The 20,072-nt window shown below is 37.2% G+C and overlaps 2 protein-coding genes across 6 annotated transcripts in view; both read right to left on the reverse strand.

The window, feature by feature from the left end:
• LOC138691608 (zinc finger protein 431-like) overlaps positions 1-3,485 on the reverse strand; it is a 35,375-nt gene extending 31,890 nt beyond the window's left edge. Inside the window, exon 1 of one of the 3 annotated variants that reach the window (XM_069813747.1) lies at positions 3,090-3,485. In XM_069813747.1, the coding sequence (XP_069669848.1) occupies positions 3,090-3,160 (71 nt within the window). In that variant the 5' untranslated portion in view covers positions 3,161-3,485. The remainder of the gene's footprint in view (positions 1-3,089) is intronic. The other 2 variants (XM_069813744.1, XM_069813748.1) reach the window with 2 other exon arrangements.
• A 4,100-nt stretch (positions 3,486-7,585) lies between these two features.
• The window catches only part of LOC138691610 (zinc finger protein ZFP2-like), a 32,556-nt gene continuing 20,069 nt past the window's right edge, over positions 7,586-20,072 (reverse strand). For 2 of the 3 annotated variants that reach the window (XM_069813751.1, XM_069813750.1), the window contains 3 exons: positions 13,997-14,134; positions 13,233-13,315; positions 7,586-9,422 (listed from right to left, as the gene is read on the reverse strand). In XM_069813751.1, coding sequence (XP_069669852.1) covers positions 8,345-9,422; positions 13,233-13,315; positions 13,997-14,134 — 1,299 coding nt within the window. In that variant the 3' untranslated portion in view covers positions 7,586-8,344. Of the gene's footprint in view, positions 9,423-12,545; positions 12,596-13,232; positions 13,316-13,996; positions 14,135-20,072 lie in introns of all 3 variants that reach the window. The other variant, XM_069813752.1, reaches the window with a different exon arrangement.

Below are 20,072 nucleotides of genomic sequence, written 5' to 3' on the forward strand. Positions count from 1 at the left end.
ATTGAGGTCAGTCAGTAGAAAATCACAATAATCTAAGTGGGGCATTACTAGTGTTTCCACTAGTATTTTCTTGAGTTATAGCAGAAGGAATTTTCGAATGCTGTTTAAGGAATGTAGTATGGAAAGTATTTTTTTGGTAATATGGTTTACTTGGTTATTCCAGTTTAAATACGTATCAAAGTAAACTCCAGGGGCCGTATTCATAGACATTTTTAGCGCGGGCTTCCGGTGGATGATCAGCGTTTTTCGTATTCATAAACCAGTGTTAGCGATAGGATATGATTTGAATTCCGTACTAGTAACCAGTGGATAGCTGGGGCTAGTTTAGTACGCTCGTAGCGCGTGCTGCGAAATGTCTATGAATAGCACCCTAAGATTTTTAACACAGGAAGCAAAAGGGATTATTGTGTCGTTTAACTTGACTGGAAGAGCAGGAGTAATATTGCATAATAGACGTTGATGTCCCACTAGGATTGCTTGTGATTTTCTTGCATTGAGAGTCAAACCAAACTTTCTGACCCATGCAGATATAGATTCAAGGTCCTCGTTAAGATTTTGTATTGCGTCATTGAGTGAGTCACGGGTTGTATGGATATAGATTTGTAAATCGTAGCATAGAGGTGATGCTTACAGTGCTGTAGAGCCCAGGGGATGTCATTTACGTAAATAATAATCTCATGATTGTGAAACGGATCCAACAATGTCTTATTATATTCTTAAATGCAATATCTAACATGCTATGAATTTTACTAGTGACTCATTTTTGTAATTGGGTTTAGTTGAAGAAATACGCGAAACACTGTTATGTGATGACACAATTGCTCTTTTCCGCTCACGGACCTATACTCTCTCGTATTCACTAGAGTTGAAAGTTAAGCAGTTTCATTTACAATCTCAAATCATTGATCATTTCATTTGACTGGAACCTCCAAAAGTCCTGGTCGAACATGACGGACACAAAGGGACACAAGTCTGAAAACTGGAACTGTATCTGCCAAATTGGGATGTCTAGTCATCTTAACCCAGTTCGTAATGAGTGCACCTCTGCACATAGTGTGTTGGACATTATGCTACTGTCACACATCTGTCACGCAGTACATGAGTGTTGGCCACTAAATGGAAACTAAGAGGTGAAACTTAAACTGAGGGAATTGCATCCGGCATCGGAATTGGAATCCGGTCAGCACATACAGCTGAAAACCGGGTTCGAGTCCTGGTGCCGGAGAGAATTTTTCTCCACTTCACCCATCCTTCATTATATAATAATGCAGAATTCCTGCACGAAATATATGTATTTCGGTACATCACAATAATATGATATGCGTAAATAATAACTTTGTGATTTAAGACGGCACTCATTTCATCAGATCCCGGCCACTTAGTCACGCGTATTGAGTGCACCTCTCCACATAGTGTGTTCGACATTGTGCCACTGTCACACATCTGTGACGCAGTGCATGAAGGTTGGCTACTAAGGGGAAACTAAAAGGTGGAACTTAAACTGTGACGATTCAGTCCGGCATCGAAACTGGAATCTGATGTGGCTAAAGCGTCAGCACGTAGAGCTGAAAACCTGGGTTCGAGTCCCGGTGCCGGAGAGAATTGTTCTCCGCTCCACCCATCCTTCATCATATGGTAGTGCACGGAAATATCATATGCACTTCCGTACATCATAATAATATTAACCCATTTCTGCCTAGCGAAAAATATATGTAACGAATTGCACTTCCCCACTTTTGTTGCCTTGACAACAATGCGTGCATTTAAAATATTTATTGTTATATCACATTATTACCTACACCTTGTTCTTCATAACTCATCACGTTTGTCTCACTTGTAAGCTGATAGATGTTGGTGGAAACTGTTTGAATTAGTGAATATGTTTTTTGTGACACATTTTACCTCACGATAACAGTTATGTAGCTATTTTTTCAACAATTAAATTTTTTTACAATTTATTTGTTTAGATAATATATTGATAAATGTCTTGGGGGTCATTCCATGTCAATTCATCTAGAAAAGTCTGAAAATGTCGCCGTATGTCAGAGATTTTCATAAAAACGTGTTGATTTGTATTACGAGCATATCTACGGAAAGTCTTACAATTTGAATGGATTTTGCGGATTGGTTGTAGAGGAGTGAGGAAGTTACAGACTTAGGATTGAAAATTTTTACATGTTAACACACAAAATGTTCTTCACGTTCTACAGTTTGTGAGCTAGACATTTGATCCTTCGAAATTGAAACTGTATAACAGGGATGTTAAATCGCCTGTATTACGTGCTCATACTACAAGCAATACAAATCCAACAATATTCACTTTTCAGCCAGATAAAGTGCAATCATCGCTCTTAAGGAAATGTGCGGGTTCTTGAGACCACGCAGTGCAGGCGCTTTGACATCCCTTCTGTAGAATAACCATCTTCTGAATTAGATATGTAGTTTGCTAATTTGTGTTTGTGGTTTATGTAGTCAGCCTCTGTACTGTGGTGTTTCACGCCACTATTATACATTTTCCTTCCTCCGACATCTTTCCGACAGTTTAGTACTTAATATAGACATCTCATGGAAAATGAAAAGTGCTGCCTGAACATAGAATCGAAGTTTAATTGAGGTCCCTGGTTCGATTTTATACATTATATTTCAAATATATATTCTGCTTAGAATGACATATATGTCACATCCTCCATTATTACAACTAAGTATTTGTTCAATTTTTATTAATTTAGTAACGGGTTAAATTAGATATTCATTTTAAATAATGTGTTGTAAGAACAGTGTTCCAATATATTAAATTCGGTGTAAATAATATTTACGTCTATACGGTAGATGTTAATCATCACAAGGAACTCATCAATAAATTTCACTGTAATAAACTTCAGAACACAGTTTACCTTTCTTCCAGCCTTCCCCCAAAATTCCATCTTGTGCACACTAAGAAATTTTTGGTACTGAAAAGTGTCTTTTCGTAAGCGTACAGTATAGAGGTGAATTCGACAAACACAGACAAACTTATTATTTATAGTGTTCGAAAATAAATTGACAGTGAAGTAACCATAGACTATAACACTACTTTACTGAATACTTACATGTGGAATTGCCGTTTAATTCTTTTATCTTGCAAGTTATTGCAACCAAATGCTATGCATGAAGTCACCATTCTTAAATTTGCTTAAATAGCGCTGAGGAAATTCCGGGAATCTGAAATTCCATTCCTTCAACTGTCTTACTAGGATTTATGCATTTTAGCGCCCCAAATTATCAGAAGTGCTGTGACACTCAAGAAACAATATGTGATCCAACAGGCATTTCCACTACAGCGAAGATTTGTAAACTATACTGAGAGGATAAAAAGGAACTCTAGTATTCACTTTAATGAAAATGGCGGGTAGATGTCTGTGATGGTCGTGTACAAATCCAAATGCCAGCAAATTCAGCAAAATGATAATGAAATATTCCGGTTTCAGGATTCAATAATAAAAAAGAAAGTTTGTATAACTTTGTTTCAGTTGTTTATCATTGCACATACAAATATATTTTCACCCAAGGTTGTGGGTTCGATCCCGGGCCAGGTCGATGGCATTTAAGTGTGCTTAAATGCGACAGGCTCATGTCAGTAGATTTACTGGCATGTAAAAGAACTCCTGCGGGACAAAATTCCGGCACATCCGGCGACGCTGATATAACCTCTGCAATTGCGAGCGTCGTTAAAATACACCATAACATTAACATTACATTTTCACAGTTCTGACGCACGCGCGCACGCATACACACAAAGATGGAATCATGGCTGCCTATTGAAGAGCTTTCCATATCCCTTAATGTTTAAACGCGCAGGTGCTGCTAGCAGTCGTTTGGAATCTACCAATATAGAATGATATCGACGAATTGAATAAGGAAATGGAAGAGAAAAATATGATACTACAAAGAAAGATTGGAAATATGCTGGTTAATATGTTACAGAGAATGGAAGCAATGATTATGGGGAATCGAATGCTGCAAGCCAGAAGAACTGCTATTCAAAGGGAAAGTGAGAGACTCCCATCGTCGAAGGAAAGAGATATTGATACAATAATGGTAGCCCACTTGGAGAATGAGAGCAGTAGTTCAACCAAAGATCATGGCACACCAGCGGAAAAAGTTACAGTATCGATAGGAATAGAGGACGGAATCACGGAAAATAAGAAACAGAAACATCATGTAAAATTCATAATAGGATGCGAAACTGCGGTCAGCACCATCTGGCGGCAAGGGGCTCAAATAAGATGATCAGCGCGCAACGTCGTAGGTGATGAACATTAGAACTACGTGTTGGGTACATTACCCAGAGTTCTCTATTTATCCGTTCGACATATTGCTCCAAGGGACAAGATGGCAGACAGGAACTTGCTAATAAGTGAACATAAAGTGATACTACGTGTGTGTATAAGCAGTGTATGTTAAACAGTGATGTTTATGGACGTTGTAAAAATAGTGTTGTTGAATATATTGTAAAGTAATAGTAATATAATAAATTGAACTATCTAAGTAGTTCTTGCAGACTTTTCCATTGCGCTGTACAATAAATACCCAAAGAATACAATCCCATTTATCTAAACTTTTGCTTTATTTTTTGTCTCTGTCTGGTTTTATTTTAATTGGGTAGTGTAAAATAGTGTAAGAATTTTCACTAGAAGATGCTGTGAGGAAGAAAAATGTAAATATTTTATTTTAAATTGGGTTAGTTTTGAATAGCGATGAGGGTGGAAGGGAATACTTTTTGCACAGTTTAACATTTTCGAAACCAGGTGAGCTGCTAAATGCATGGAGTAATTAGTTACTCTTTTCGTTACTTGGTGCGCTGCTAGATATAATAACGCCTCTCCTCCCAACAGGTGGCAGCAAGATCAATTTCTGCAACAGCGCCTCTAGTATGTGTTACAGGAAACTCAGTAAGGTTCGCATCCTATCCACGGAAACATAATGAAGAAACGAGAAATTTTGGATGTAGTCCTTGGTCGCAGGAATACAGCTACCAACAGACCTGCAGTTACCATTGGCATGGTTGGACAGGAAGAGGTAATCTATAGGCCACAGAGGAGGTCGCCTGGATCTACATAGGAAAATGCGTCAATAATACTACCAAAGAGGATGAAACTGAATATGTTTAAAAATAATGTAATAGAGAAAATCATACAGTGCGAGAAACTTACAGTAAAGGGTCAAAGAAAACTTTTAAGATGGATAACCCCTTCGAATCCAAAGAAAAAGTGTATGACATTACATACCGGCTGGATGGAATATCTGCTGGTCATTTCGTTTTCGTTTCTGAAAGGAAAGTCATACAACAAGAGATCAAGGTAGTGACGCTCAGTTGGAATGTGGAGGGAACAGTAGCGGCCGGTGATCGAAATCCTCGGTGAGGCCAGATGCAATTAGTTTAAGTGCCTCTGATAGGAAATATTTATTCATATTAATTAATTATTATTCTATTATATTCAGTGATTTTTTTCTGGAAAAAAGTTTACTGGAACCCTATCACTCGATCACATTATACAACAAAAACGCAGGTTTAGAAATATTAGGCCTACATAACTTACATTACAATAAGTACCAAACGGAGCTCATCGATTTTAAGCATAACGGAAATTTTGCGATTTCGAGCTATAGTTTCAGGATCAATAATGGAAGAAGGCAGCACTAGATTGCATGAGTTACTTTGCACCAACGATAATAATGAGAAAATGTAAACTCTTGGACTCGGTAATGGCGGCAATTTTAATTTTCAATTTTGCTCATAAAATATATCTCGTTGGAATTTGTAATGGCAAAAAGTTTACCGGAACGCGTTCCAGACCATTCCGGCTGAAAAAAAGCACTGATTATATTAATATCATTATTACCGTATTATTATTATTATTATTATTATTATTATTATTATTATTATTATTATTATTATTAATGAAAAATAATGTCACTCACGAAATATGTTAAGCTGCGAGATTCAGTGATGGATTGAGTGTGATGAAGCAACCCATATCATGTGTTGAAATTCCCCTTTCTTTCTTCTCTTTTTATTTTTTTCCTTTGACAGCAAGAAAATGAGCCAAAAGAAAAGTTTATTTTGCACCACATTACCACTTAACTATTTATGTTACCCATACCAGGATGTAATAGAAAGTCGCGTTTTAATATAATGTCAGAAAAATTGTCAGCGATGTCTCGTAGGTATCTCGGTAGGTTATCTCTTTATTTAAAAATTACTTTCATTGCGCATGTACGATCTATTTTCTATTATGGAGGGCTTTGGAGTAATTCATTATCGATATGTATCGATGTGACTACGCCAATATATTGAGGCTATCAAGTGCAAAACTCGCTTTATCCAAAATTAAAAAAGAAAAAAAAACAGGTACATATGGGATGTTGTTTTTTTGTTCGTAGGTTATTTTACGACGCTTTATCAACATCTTTGGTTATTTAGCTTCTGAATGAGTCGAAGGTGATACGCCAGTGAAATGAGTCCGGGGTCCAGCACCGAAAGTTACCCAGCATTTGCTCATATTGGGTTGAGGGAAAACCCCGGAAAAAACCTCAACCAGGTAAAACTTGCCCCAACCGGGAATCGAACCCGGGCCACCTGGTTTCGCGGCCAGACGCGCTGACCGTTTGGGATGATGTACTTCTTGCAGCTCTTTATCTACTGATATAGTCGATTTGTGCAAATCTTGTCTAATTATTTTCCCATAGAGCTCAGAAAACTACTATCACATGCAAATCTGTCCATATCCATAACGGTTTTTCCTGTTTTCTGACAAATCACTTTACCTGGATAAGGCCAGTTTTGCATTTGATAGCCTCAATTGTCTATCCATATTTCTTAGACTTTATACATTTCATTTTCACAAACACCACTTGTGCTCTGCAGCCCTCATATCTTGAGTGTGTTTTCTTCCAAAACAACGTCAATCCTCGCCTAAAAGTTTGTGTTATTGTGCAAATCATTATTGTGAAGAGTACACTCTAAAAGTTATTTTATTCTTATTTTATCTCAGCAAGAAGAAGCTTGTGAGAAAGCTGTATGATGACTGTCCGCTTGGTAAATTGGTCTAAATAGTAGAAATTTGTTTATTTAATCAATATTAATTATATAATATTTAAGATTAGTAAGAAGAAATTCGTCTACATCAAATAAAGATGTAGAAACAAATGCTCTCCATGTCCAACTGAATTACACTCGTTTTTATATTATAAACTGATTACTGTCAGGCTAGTGAAAACTACTGGATAATTACCTCATAGGTAGGGCCCTTATATATATCACAGTTTCATTGTATTGAAGGTGATATTTTCAAATATTTGTATTACTGAGCTCCATTATATTATATGCAATTAGGGTGACCAGATATCCTTCTTAATCCGGACATGTCCTCCTATTTATGCCTTTGTCTGGGGTCCGGACGAATTTTATTCAAAATAAATGGCCTCCTCTTCGTAACATGTATGCCTCATATTTTGAAATGATCTAATTTTAAGCCTATTTCAACTGACTTGCCTGTAGGTGGCAGCAGCATCGACGGAATGTAGCCTACATTTTGCCAACACACTGAAAGTACAAAGGCAATATTTTGTGACCTTCGTAAGGCATTTGATTCTATTAATCATAAGATCCTCTTGGCTAAACTTGAGTACTATGGTGTGAATGGAAAAGAAATCAAACTGTTTAAATCGTATCTTGAAGAAAGATTTCAAATTGTTTGTATAAATGGTGTACAATCTAAATCAACACAGACGAAGCACGGTTTCACTTATGCGGCTACGTAAACTCACAGAACAGACGCATTTGGACAGCACACTATCCACACGGCATTCATAAAACGTATATGCACCCATCGAAAGTCAGAGTTTTGTGCGCACAATCAGCAGAGAGCACATTGGGTCCAATTATTTTCTACGGAATAATCAACACCTAACAGTACCGACGCATTTTCATGGAATTCGTTGAGCACCTGGATGATATTGAACTGTGTCAAGTGTACTTTCAACAGGATGGTATCAATTATCATACGTCGCATTAGTCCATGACGATGATCTAGTTTCTTTGACGACTGCATCATCTCCAGTAACTTAAGGCCACCAACATCACCGGACTTGACCTCACCAGACTTTATCCTGTGTTGTTATCTTAAGCGAAGAGTCCACGCTACAACTGTGCACTTGGAACAATCGAAAGGCGAAAATCAAACGCAATACGTTACTAGCTTTGCTTTAGTTAAAATAAACACATAATTAAAATCACGAATTTTTTGTTATGAATCTCACTAGACTTTACAACGAATTTCCCACAAACGTCGCATTTTAATAGCTAGTCGTCAAAATGAGTCCGTACATGCTTTCTGCGACTTCCCGCCTGTGTAAAACATTTCCCACAAACATTGCATTTGTATGGCTTCTCGCCAGAATGGGTCCGTAAATGCTGCCTGAGGCTTCCAGATTCTGCAAAACATTTCCCACAAACATCGCATTTGAATGGCTTCTCGCCAGAATGAGATCGTAAATGCTTTGTGACATCAAAAGATTGTACAAATGATTTCCCACAAACATAACATTCGAATGGCTTAAGACCAGAATGGGTACGTGCATGTACCCTGAGAGCACCAGAGTGTACAAAACATTTTCCGCAAACATTGCATTTGAATGGCTTCTCACCAGAATGTGTTCGGGCATGCACTGTGAGAGAACCAGAGTGTACAAAACACTTCCCACAAACATCACAACTGTATGGCTTCTCCCCAGAATGCCTACGGGCATGCACCGAGAGAGCACTGGACTGAACAAAAGATTTCCCACAATCATTGCATTTGAACGGTCTCACTCCCAAATGTGTACGGGAATGCACAGTGAGAGCACTTGACTCTACAAAGCATTTGCCGCAAACATCACATTTGTATGGTCTCACGCCAGAATGTCTACGGGCATGTACTGTGAGAGCAGCGCAATTTACAAAAGATTTTCGGCAAACATCGCATTTGAACCGCTTCTCGCCATGATGCCTCAGTACATGAACTTTAACAGACCCTTCTTGGGTAAAACATTTCCCACACACGTCACATACGAATGGCTTTTCGCCTGTGTGCGTACGTTCATGCATTTGGAGATGTCCTAATCGCAAACATTTTTTCCCACAGATATTGCATTCGAATTTTCTTTCGGCGGTGTGCGAACGAAAAGGCATTGTGTGGCTTCCGAGAGTCTGTGACGAGTTCACAGTACTTTCGTAAGTTTGCCGTGACTGCGACTCCAAATTCATGTCACTTCGTAGAAACTGATCGTCAATCTGGGGTGCAGGTGTGTCTTCTCCGACAGAATTCTCTGGAGACACACAATTTTCAGGTCTTGTGCACTTCACCTGTGCCATTCCGTTTCCGTCCGAGTCCAAAGTGCTGTAATCAAAAGAACCCATTAAGGACCGATCCCACTTAGTGGAATCGGATTGAACAGAATTTCGCTTCACAATGTATTTAAATGGAAGATAGCAGGAAGCAGCGCGTCGAATCGAATCGAAGCGAACCAAACAGAATTCAGGAGCTGAAATACTTATTCGACTGACAGAACAGACTTTCTTGTTTCGGGTATGATCGTAAGGTCTCGTGAAGCCTACGTGAAAAAACAAATGAACCATATCCATAATTGGTGGCTTAATTCATTTATTATTGAATGTTATTGCCGAAATAGTATGTATACAAAAATCGCAAATTAATATGAACGAAGAACAATTAATAAATCTTGTGTAGATCTTTTTCGTATGACAAAACACAACTATTCGATTCAACTAATTGTGAGCGGGAGCAGATTTTTGTTTCGTTTCCGTGCGATTGCACTAAGTGGAAGCGGGCCTTAAGTCACAATTACGACCATCACTACAACAGGGGCAATCAACGTCACGAAACAAATGTAGTCTTAATTTGCTAAGCTATGAAAAATGTGTGATCAATTTGCATAGAAAATACGGTTGTTCTCGAATTAAAACAAAACACAGAGAATGGAAAGTAAAAACCATTTGGATAAAAAAAAAACTAGCAGGTTTAGCCTTCCATCAGTCGCTACATTATAATGATATGAATCGATTGTAATGTATCATATTTATTCATTTCGCCTTGGCATAAAATAATGGGTATATAATTTGTGGTGTATATTGAAATTTATTTTTATTATGCACTATAATATGTCTATTTGCACTTGGTAATTAAATATTTATTAATTTATATATTGTCATCACTTACTTCATATCTGAAAAGTTCACGTCAAAATACATGAACATGAGTAACAGCATCTGTCGCAATGTATCAAAATGATACATGGACTCTGAGAAAGTGTGTCATATACATATTTTAGTGATTGCGATGTTTTTTATGTTTGATTTATTATTTAATGTTTATTTACAAAATATAAAGTATAACTGTAAATAGATTGCACAATAAGATATTCACCACATAACTTTCATTATTGGCATCAGTTTTATTCTAAAACATGAGACAAATGTTCGGAAATAATAATAAAAAGAATAGTCCACACCTGTGGAGTAACGGTCAGCGCGTCTGGTTGCGAAACCAGGTGGCCCGGGTTCGAATCTCGGTCGGGACAAGTTACCTGGTTGAGGTTTTTTCCGAGGTTTTCCCTCAACCCAATACGAGCACATGCTGGGTAACTTTCGGTGCTGGATCCCAGACTCATTTCACCGGCATTATCACCTTCATATCATTCAGACGCTAAATAACCTAGATGTTGATATAGCTTCGTAAAATAACCCAATAAAATAAATAAATAAAAAAATAAAAAGAATAGAAACAAATAAATAATAAACACAAAAGTAAAGTGTACTCAACTCAGAGAAACATGAAATATGTCCGTTTTATGCTGTACATTACATTATCAGTCATCACTCAAGCAATCTTCTTTTCCTTGAAGTCGAGGATAAAATTCGGTACAGACTGTATCTGTATGATCGCCACAGATAGACCGCTTACAATTCTTGCAAATGATCTCAGTTAGCCTTGTCTTCTGAGATATGTGACACAGGACGCAGAGACACAGTTTTGCAGATGGAGTGGAATTTTTTTCACTCATAGCTGGACCTACTTCCTCAGCAAGTTATTGTTCACAATAATTCTTCATCAATTCCACTCACCTCAGAATTAGAATTACCCATCCTTTCTTCTCCTGGCTCATCATCTGCATCAGTGTCATCTTCATCTTGAAAATCTTCTTTTAGAGCGGTTTTATCGTCCTCTAAATTGTTATCATAGATTAAATTCAGGAAAACGTTTAAATCGTCTGGATCATCTAAATTATAACTTGCCTCTAGTTCAGTTACATTGTACATGACAACGTGTTGATCTGATACAAGACGCTTGCAGTCTCACATAGCCTAACGGCTAAAGCAGTTGAGCGACACTGGCTTGTAGTAAGTTTGTATGAAGATAGGAAGGCATTGTAATGGGAAAAACGTACGCTTCTAACAATCTTACACACATGCCACATACGGAAGGGTAATGCCCACAAGATTGTACGTTACAAAATGGAGGTAAGCATGACAAAATATTAGATATGAAGACAGCCTACTCTAGGAATAAAATACATTTAAGTCAGTATTTGTAGGTTTATTGCTTTCCTACTTCGCATGTAAAGGTTTTCATTGCGGGAATGTACAGACTACTCATTCCACATACTGTATAATGTTCATCATAATTGTACCGACTGTTTCCTAAAAGGGGCAAATGGACCAAGTAATAAAATGTTGATATTAAAACAAAAGAAACACTGGCAGATACGTGGTATATATTTTATCTTCATATACTGTAATTTGTGAAAAAAAAAATTCTCATGTCATGAGATATATCTTTGTATAAGTAATGGCATTCCTGTTTTATAATTGAAGGCTTCCTCACAAAAACGATGTAACCAACAAAACAATAATTCACGTTTCAGGAGAAAGGAATATAATTTTAGAAATGTATTCATTAGGTTCATGTTTACTATCGTCGACCTGGATAAATAGTTGGTATAGCACTGGGCTTCTGTGCTTGAGATTGCGGGTTCGATCCCGACACAGGTCGATGGCATTTAAGTGTGCTTAAATGCGACAGGCTCACGTGAGTAGATTTACTAGCATGTAAAAGAACTCCTGCCAGACAAAATTCTGGCACACCAGCAATGCTGATATAACCTCGGCAGTTGCAAGTGTCGATAAATAATTCATATATATATATTTTTTTTTCTAGCAGAAAATATAATAATATTAAAATAGATTTAAGGGAGGTGGGATATGATGATTGAGACTGGATTAATCTTGCACAGGATAGGGACCGATAGTGGCGGGCTTATGTGAGGGCGGCAATGAACCTGTGGGTTCCTTAAAAGCCATTTGTAAGTTGTAAGTAAGTAAGCAGAAGTAATAAAGGATACAAGTTTATTCAGCTACTGACTAATAATTTGTTCTTATAAATTAATGCCTTAAAATTACTTTCTACAGCTAAGTCATATATTTCAATATTTTAATGTTATACCTTTTTTCCCCGGAGGTTTCCAGTTTTTATTGTATCTGCGTCACCTCACCCTGCAGCACACAAAGCATAAAATATTTCCGAAAGTACGCGGAGATTCGCAAATTCAAATGAAACAATTATTTATAGAAGCAAACAGACTAGGAAAAAAGGAGGAAAGATTGGAAGACAAACGAAAGGGCAGTCTCGATTAAGTACATATATCGAAAATAAATTCGGAATTGAAATCTTACATAAATAGTGAATGATACGGACTTCGATTTGGTTCACTGAAGTATAACAAGAGTGTACGTGACAAGAAGTTCTAATATCACAACTTGAACGGCAATGATTTCATATTCTAATTAAGGTAAGCACTATCTCTGTCGGGCTGGAGGCTGTTTGGACATATTCATAAACAAAAGTAGGAGGAATTCATCCTAAATTGTTTTCACAAAATACGATTGCTTATATAAGGGAATGCTAGACTGTTTTTTTTTTTTTTGTTTTCAAATTATTACAGAAATAAAATAATATCTTTAGCGATTATTGCCTTTATAACTTGCGCCTTCCTTCATCTCCAAGACCATTCTAATTAAACAGACAAACCATTCGGTATCATTAAACATTGCAAATGAACATCATATGTGATAATTTTAATAAAGCAATGAAATAGCAAAGACAATGTCAAGATTCTCACACCGCACTCACCTATTGATCAAAATCTCATTCTCCTCTGCTGTAACTTCCAGTTTGTGCTCGTCTTTTACCTTGTCAACATCACAAAACTTTTCCTAAAAATATAGAGACAACAGAATAGATAAATGGCGCAGTTTACACGTATAACACATCGATGTTTCATGATATAGGCCAGCATATTATTAATACTACTAAATCTAAATAGAAAACTGAATACCAAAAGACACTCCTTGAATTCTTATTTCTCAAGGTTCTTTTGTTTTTAACACAATAAAATTTTAACTCCTATTATAACAAATAATGTAAATAAATATGCCTTTACTCAGGAATTAATTTAACGAAATATAACTCAATTCGAAATTGTCTAAGGATTTTATTGTGTGCCCCAAAATTCAACATCAAACCATGCTTGGCATTAAACACTGCATTAAATTGTAAAATCAAAATGAAAATATACCCCTCAGCACATAGGTTCTAAGAATATGTCCCTTAGAAAGTAAATTAGTAAGAGTTGAATGTAGTAAAATGTGATATAAATATATATATATATATATATATATATATATATATATATATATATATAAAGATTTAATATAGTTGAAATTTAGAGAATATTGAAATCAAAGAGTAAATAATTTTTGATAGAAAATATTAATGGCGTCGTCATATGCTGAAATCTTTCTGGGTTCAGTGATAAAATAACTGTGTGCGATGAAAAGTTTACGATATTAATATTGAAAGCAAAAGAGGCAGTGCACCCCATTGGCTTCACTTACCTCGGGTTTACAGTCTGTCGTAACAAAATTACTTGGCACTACGGTTTCTTCAATTTTGGTCTCTAATGTGAGATCACAGCTGTGGTCCACGCATTCTATCTTTATTTCAGCCACGTGGAGATCCAATATATTTTCCTCCTGGAGAAGACAGACATATAATGCATATGTAACATATACCGAATAGCTTGTAAGAATGTGCAGTCAAGTGTTACATGCTCATCTGTAAGTTAAGTCTTGGGAATTTTACTGACTGACGAAAGCTCCCACATGAAACACGGCCTTGTCACTACAGAGGATGTTTTGAAACGGTTGAGGCCAATCCTTGTGCCAATTCACCATCAACTCCCCATACCCTTTCTGCGATTGCAGTCTTCTGGGGTCAACTGCCGCATGTAATGTGGTTTCCATGGGCAGTAATTCAATTCATTTTGCAGCACTTGGCGTACCGCGTACCTTGTGAGTCTGCTTTCGCGAGCTGCCTGACTTGATTGAGCAGGGCTACAACTGAACATTTCCCTTACAATCGCCATATTCTCCTCAGACAGAGACGTGAATGGACGGCCAGTTCTTCCTGCATTCTTAACAGAACCTTTTTTTTTTTTACTTCGGAATATGTATGATAAGAACTTTGTGTTAAATTTTAACGTACCTTGTTAACATGTTTCGACCTATTTTGGGTCATCTTCAGAACTGGTCGTTGTTGGTCTTGGCGCCTCTTGTTTCCTGTGAGGGTGCGTTCATAGTGTAGAGTCAAAGAGTGTATGTGTTTTGAAATTGAGTTGTGTGTTGAGAATATCGTTGGGGTGTGTTTTCGTGTGTCTGTATATTTCATATTGTTCTAGTGTGTTGAGTTTCTGACATTTTGGTTGGATCTGCAGTATTTCCATGTCTGTGTTGATGTCTCTGTAGGTGTGGTTGGCATTTGTGATGTGTTCTGCATATGTGGAGGTGTTTTGTAATTTTGTTATGGCTGTGATGTTTTCTTTGTAACGTGTTTGAAATGATCTGCCTGTCTGTCCTATGTAGAAGTTGTTGCAGGTGTTACATTTGAGTTTGTATTCGCCTGTGTGGTTGTATTTGTTTGTTTGTGTTGTTTGTGTGTTGAGGTGTTTTTGTAGAGTGTTATTTGTTCTGTATGCGATGTTGTAATTTAATTTCTTGAATGAGGTTGCAATTTTATGTGTGTTTTTGTTTTCGTATGTTAGTGTAATGTATTTTTTGTGTTCTTGTATTTGTGTTGTATTATTCTGTTTTCTGTGGTATTGTTTTGTCTTATGTATTATGTTGTCTATTATGTTGGGGTTGTATGCGTTTTCTTGTGCTATGTATTTGATTGTGTTTAGTTCTTCGTTGTAATCCTGTTGGTGCATTGGTATATTAAGTAGTCTGTGTACCATTGTTCGGAATGCAGCTTGTTTGTGTTGTGTGGGGTGGTTGGATGTGGTGTGTGTGTTGTTGTTGTTGGTTTTCTGTATACTTTGAATGTGTGTTCGTTGTCTACTTTTGTTATTGTGATGTCTAGAAAATTTATGGATTTTTTTTTACTTATCATTTTACGACGCTGTATCAACTACGAGGTTATTTAGCGCCGATGGGATAGGTGATAGCGAGATGGTATTTGGCGAGAAGAGGCCGAGGATTCGCCATAGATTACCTGACATTTGCCTTAAGGTTGGGAAAAACCTCGGAAAAAACCCAACCAAGTATTCAGCCCAAGCGGGAATCGAAACCGCGACCAAGCGCAACTCCGGATTGGCAGGCAAGAGCCTTAACTGACCGAGTTACGCCGGTTTAACAGAACCTGTGGTCATTGCTTCCTATGATAATTCTTTATTGTTTTTGAACGGATTGTGGCATTCCTTTCCTCCACTATATGCCCCATCTCTGCACAAGAACAACGGAATTGCACACTTCATAGCGTGCAGAAATCTGCGCTCACTTCGTGAACAGACAGGTGATCGCCCATCCTTGTTATTGTTGCGCGTACTTCCTCTCACAGCCACTGTCTGTATTACCATTAAATCCTATTTAATGACCTGCATGTACACACAATTTTCATTATGATTCCATCGATATTAAAAATTTTACAGCTACATAATAATACACAGTTAGTTCCCGCCCACACCAGAGGGGATTTCACCCATTTTAAAATTATCTCCCTCTCATAAGTTCATATTAACATCCCTGCCAGGGATAAATCCTGTCCCCCCTCACAAAATATTATTGTCTTAAAACGAGTACACTTTATCAAGCGTGGAGCTTATTTCCAAAAGGTACCAAATCCAACAGATCTAATTTTACAGGAAATGAAAAAAACTGCTCATAGCTGTAAAAAATGTTATATACTGGTATGACTTCATGTCACTATTCTTTACATGTCATCAATCATATTTAGGCATATATTTAAGATATTTGACACATTTACAAGAATTTATCAATAGTTTTAGTTTGGATTTGGTACATTTTGGCAACAAAATTGGATGTGGTACATACTGGCATGAAATACTTCAGTATTATGAATGGGGATGTACAGAAATTATTTACTATCACTGTAAACGTGAATACATAATTAAATATTATTTATTTCACAAATTTAGGCTATGTTTGTTCTAATTATCATAATTTACATAAATGTTATCCTCATACTCTAACAACAGACTCAAAATGGGAGTTTGTTAATGTTACAAGAGCCCATGGATGCTAGCAAAGCCTTAAAATCTTTTTTCTTAGTCTCTTGAACATGACTTTCATATTGGTATCGAGTAATTTAGTTGGCCTATTATGAATGGGGATGTACAGGAATTATTTACTAGCACTATGAATTTATATATACATAATATTAAATATTCTTCATTAAATTTCACAAAGTGGAGGCTATGTTTGTCCTAATCATCATAATGAACATCAATGTTCTCCTTATCCTCTCTGCCAACAACAGACTCAGAATTTATAATATTACTGTAAAATGGGAGTTTGTTAATGTCCCAATAGCCCATGGATGCTAACAAAGCCTTCAAATCTCTTTTCTTAGCCTCCTGGACATGACGTTTGCATGGCACTGCTTTACTTTTTGCCAATACAAGGTCGTACCTCAAACCCTTTCTTAACATCTTATGCTGACATACTGGTGACAGAGTATAAAACTAGTGAAGCTCCACTATACCTGATTTTGGAAGGAGTGTTATCATTCTAGCCTCACTAATCTTGAACTTTTTTGTTGTTGGTGCTGAGAACTAAGAAATTTCCTGCCAGTTTGTCCATTTGAAATCTGTGTTTAATACAACCCAACTGTACTAAACGCTTTATCATATGCTTCAGGCATCAAGATTGTCCTTGTGCTTCTCACTTTTCTCTCAACAATGCCAAATGCCCTATCACCTGGCATGTATGAATGGCCTCGTACAGGGAAATACCAATGTTCTGTAATACCATACTGAGAGGCAATAGTACAAAACAAAAACAACATGCAATAGTTCTTGTTCTGTGAACCACAGCTGTCACAAAAAATCGAATACACTTGATATTGTCGGCATCACAGTATGGTTTCAGAATCTCTCTAAAAAAATCCCATACACAAGAACTACGAGGGGGATCCAGGAAATAACGACCGTTTTGTTGTAATAATTAAAAAATATATATTTATTTGAAAAAACAAAGTCTGTTACACAACTGAAGCTTCCTTTACTTCTCTACATAATCACCACCTACATTTAAACATTTGTCGTATCTGTTCACTAGCTTTAAAATTCCCGTGTTATACTCCTCTGCCGCCAGTTCATTAAGCCAGGTGTTCACTGTCTTCTTCAACTCTTCATCACTTCCAAAACGCGTACCACCCAGAAAGTCTTTCAGCTTAGTGAAAAAATGAAAATCACTAGGAGCAAGGTCTGGACTATAGGGCGGATGATCAAAGGTTTCCCAACCGAATTGATCCAGAAATTCTCGAGTTGAAGCAGCAGTGTGCGGGCGGGCGTTGTCGTGAAGAAGCACAACTCCTCTCGAAAGCATTCCTCGCCTCTTGTTTTGGATGGCTCGACGTAGTTTTCGTAAAGTCTCACAATAACGATTTGCATTGATCGTAGTGCCTTTTGGCATGAAATCCAGCAAAAGAACACCTTTGCGATCCCAAAAGACAGTAGCCATGACTTTTTGTGTTGAGAGAGTCTGTTTGAATTTTCTCGGTTTCTTGGGTGATGAGGGATGATGCCACTGACGTGATTGGCGCTTGGTCTCTGGGGTGTTGAGACACCCAGGTCTCATCACCAGTCACAATTTGATCAAGAAAGGCGTCTCCATCTGTGTGATATCGCATCAAGAATGTCAATGCTGAGGCCATTCTCTGAGTTTTGTGTTGGTCACTCAGTTGCCGTGGAACCCATCGTGCACAGATTTCGTGCCAAGATGTTGCGACACAATTTCACCAAGCAAAGAACGAGAAATGTCAGGAAAGGCAATATGCAATTCGTCGAGTGATGTGCGCCTGTCTTGCAAGATTCTGTCGTTCACTTTAGTCTTCAGGTCTTCTGTGATGAGTGATGGGCGTCCGGGTCGAGTTTCATCGTGGACATTTGTTCGCCCATTGTTGAACATTTCGCACCATTTTCTCACATTTCTTTCATTCATTACAGTATCACCATACACTTCTTTCAATTGCCGGTAAATTTCTGCAGGTTTCAAATGTCGGGCATTCAAAAATCGAATCACACTCCTCACCTCTCAGTCGGCGGGATTATCAATCACGTCTTTCATTTTGAAGTAACACAAAATGCACAATGGCGACTTGTTGCAACCAGTACTCACAACATTATGAGAAGACATGTTAAGGAAGCCAGTTGACCTTCAAACAAGGAAGGGGAGTCAGCTGCGCGGCGGGTATGCGCGAACGGTCGTTATTTCCTGGATCCCCCTCGTAATTTCTGCTGGACCTCTACCTCCTTCACTTTGTAACCATCTATAAAAATGGGTTGTCTCTGGTGAAATTGTCTTGTTCTCATTATGGATTACAATCCCTAAGGTATACTACCACAACTGCGTACTGTAATATGCTTGATTTATTTGAGTTTCTGGTAACCAGAGACTTCTTCATATCCTCATCAGAAGCAGCTTTTAGGCGCACTGAGTCATTAAACGTATCCCGCTTTACAATGCCAAAACCTAGATTGAACTTTATTACAAACACTTTGACAGTCACTGACAGCCATTACACAAACAAATAATACGTCACCACAATAGCCAATGAAATTGCTGTTCGACGCGTGACGTATCAGTGACGCAAAGTCGAGAACCAATAGGAACACGCTTGAGATTTAGTATGTTTTGGCATGAAACTCACATGGATTTGGTATTTTCTGCAGAAAACACTGTTTTCAGTGACTTCTAGAGACAGGATTTGGTACTTTTTCGAGAGAAATGGTTATTGTTTCCGTTCTACAGATACTAAGAATGTGCTGCCATCTGTAACTCATTTTTCGAAAATTGTGGATTTGGTACCTTTTGGAAATAAGCTCCACAAATATAAAGTAAGCAAAGAAAATAATAATTCTATATTATCATCACTGGCAAGCTCACAACAATCAAAAACTTAGGAACTACACATCTTATCTTAATCTTGCTCATGGATATAATTATTAATATGATCAAGATGCAAGATAAGCAACTCAGTGCAACCAAGTGTTGAGTCTTAATAATAATAATAATAATAATAATAATAATAATAATAATAATAATAATAACAACAATAATAATAATGATGATTTTATGTAAGGTATTCTCTATGTAAGATTCTATCCCCCCTTATCAAAAATCTTAATTCACACCCTAGCCCACACTGCAGACAAACGGCAATGATTACTTCAAGAAATAAAAAATACATCAAAATTACATGTTTAGAGAAAAACTGAAGAAAGTAAAAAAAAAAAAAAACAGCTGTACTGTTAGTAATTCTGTAGGTACTTACTTTCTCAGAATGGAAATATTTTAAACTACAATTATTAAATATACATAACTGAAAGAAAGAAAGAAAGAAAGAAAGAAAGAAAGAAAGAAAGGAAGAAAGAAAGCAAGGAAGGAAGAAAGA

Source organism: Periplaneta americana, chromosome 16 (genome assembly GCF_040183065.1).
Source record: "Periplaneta americana isolate PAMFEO1 chromosome 16, P.americana_PAMFEO1_priV1, whole genome shotgun sequence".
Lineage (NCBI taxonomy): Eukaryota > Metazoa > Arthropoda > Insecta > Blattodea > Blattidae > Periplaneta > Periplaneta americana.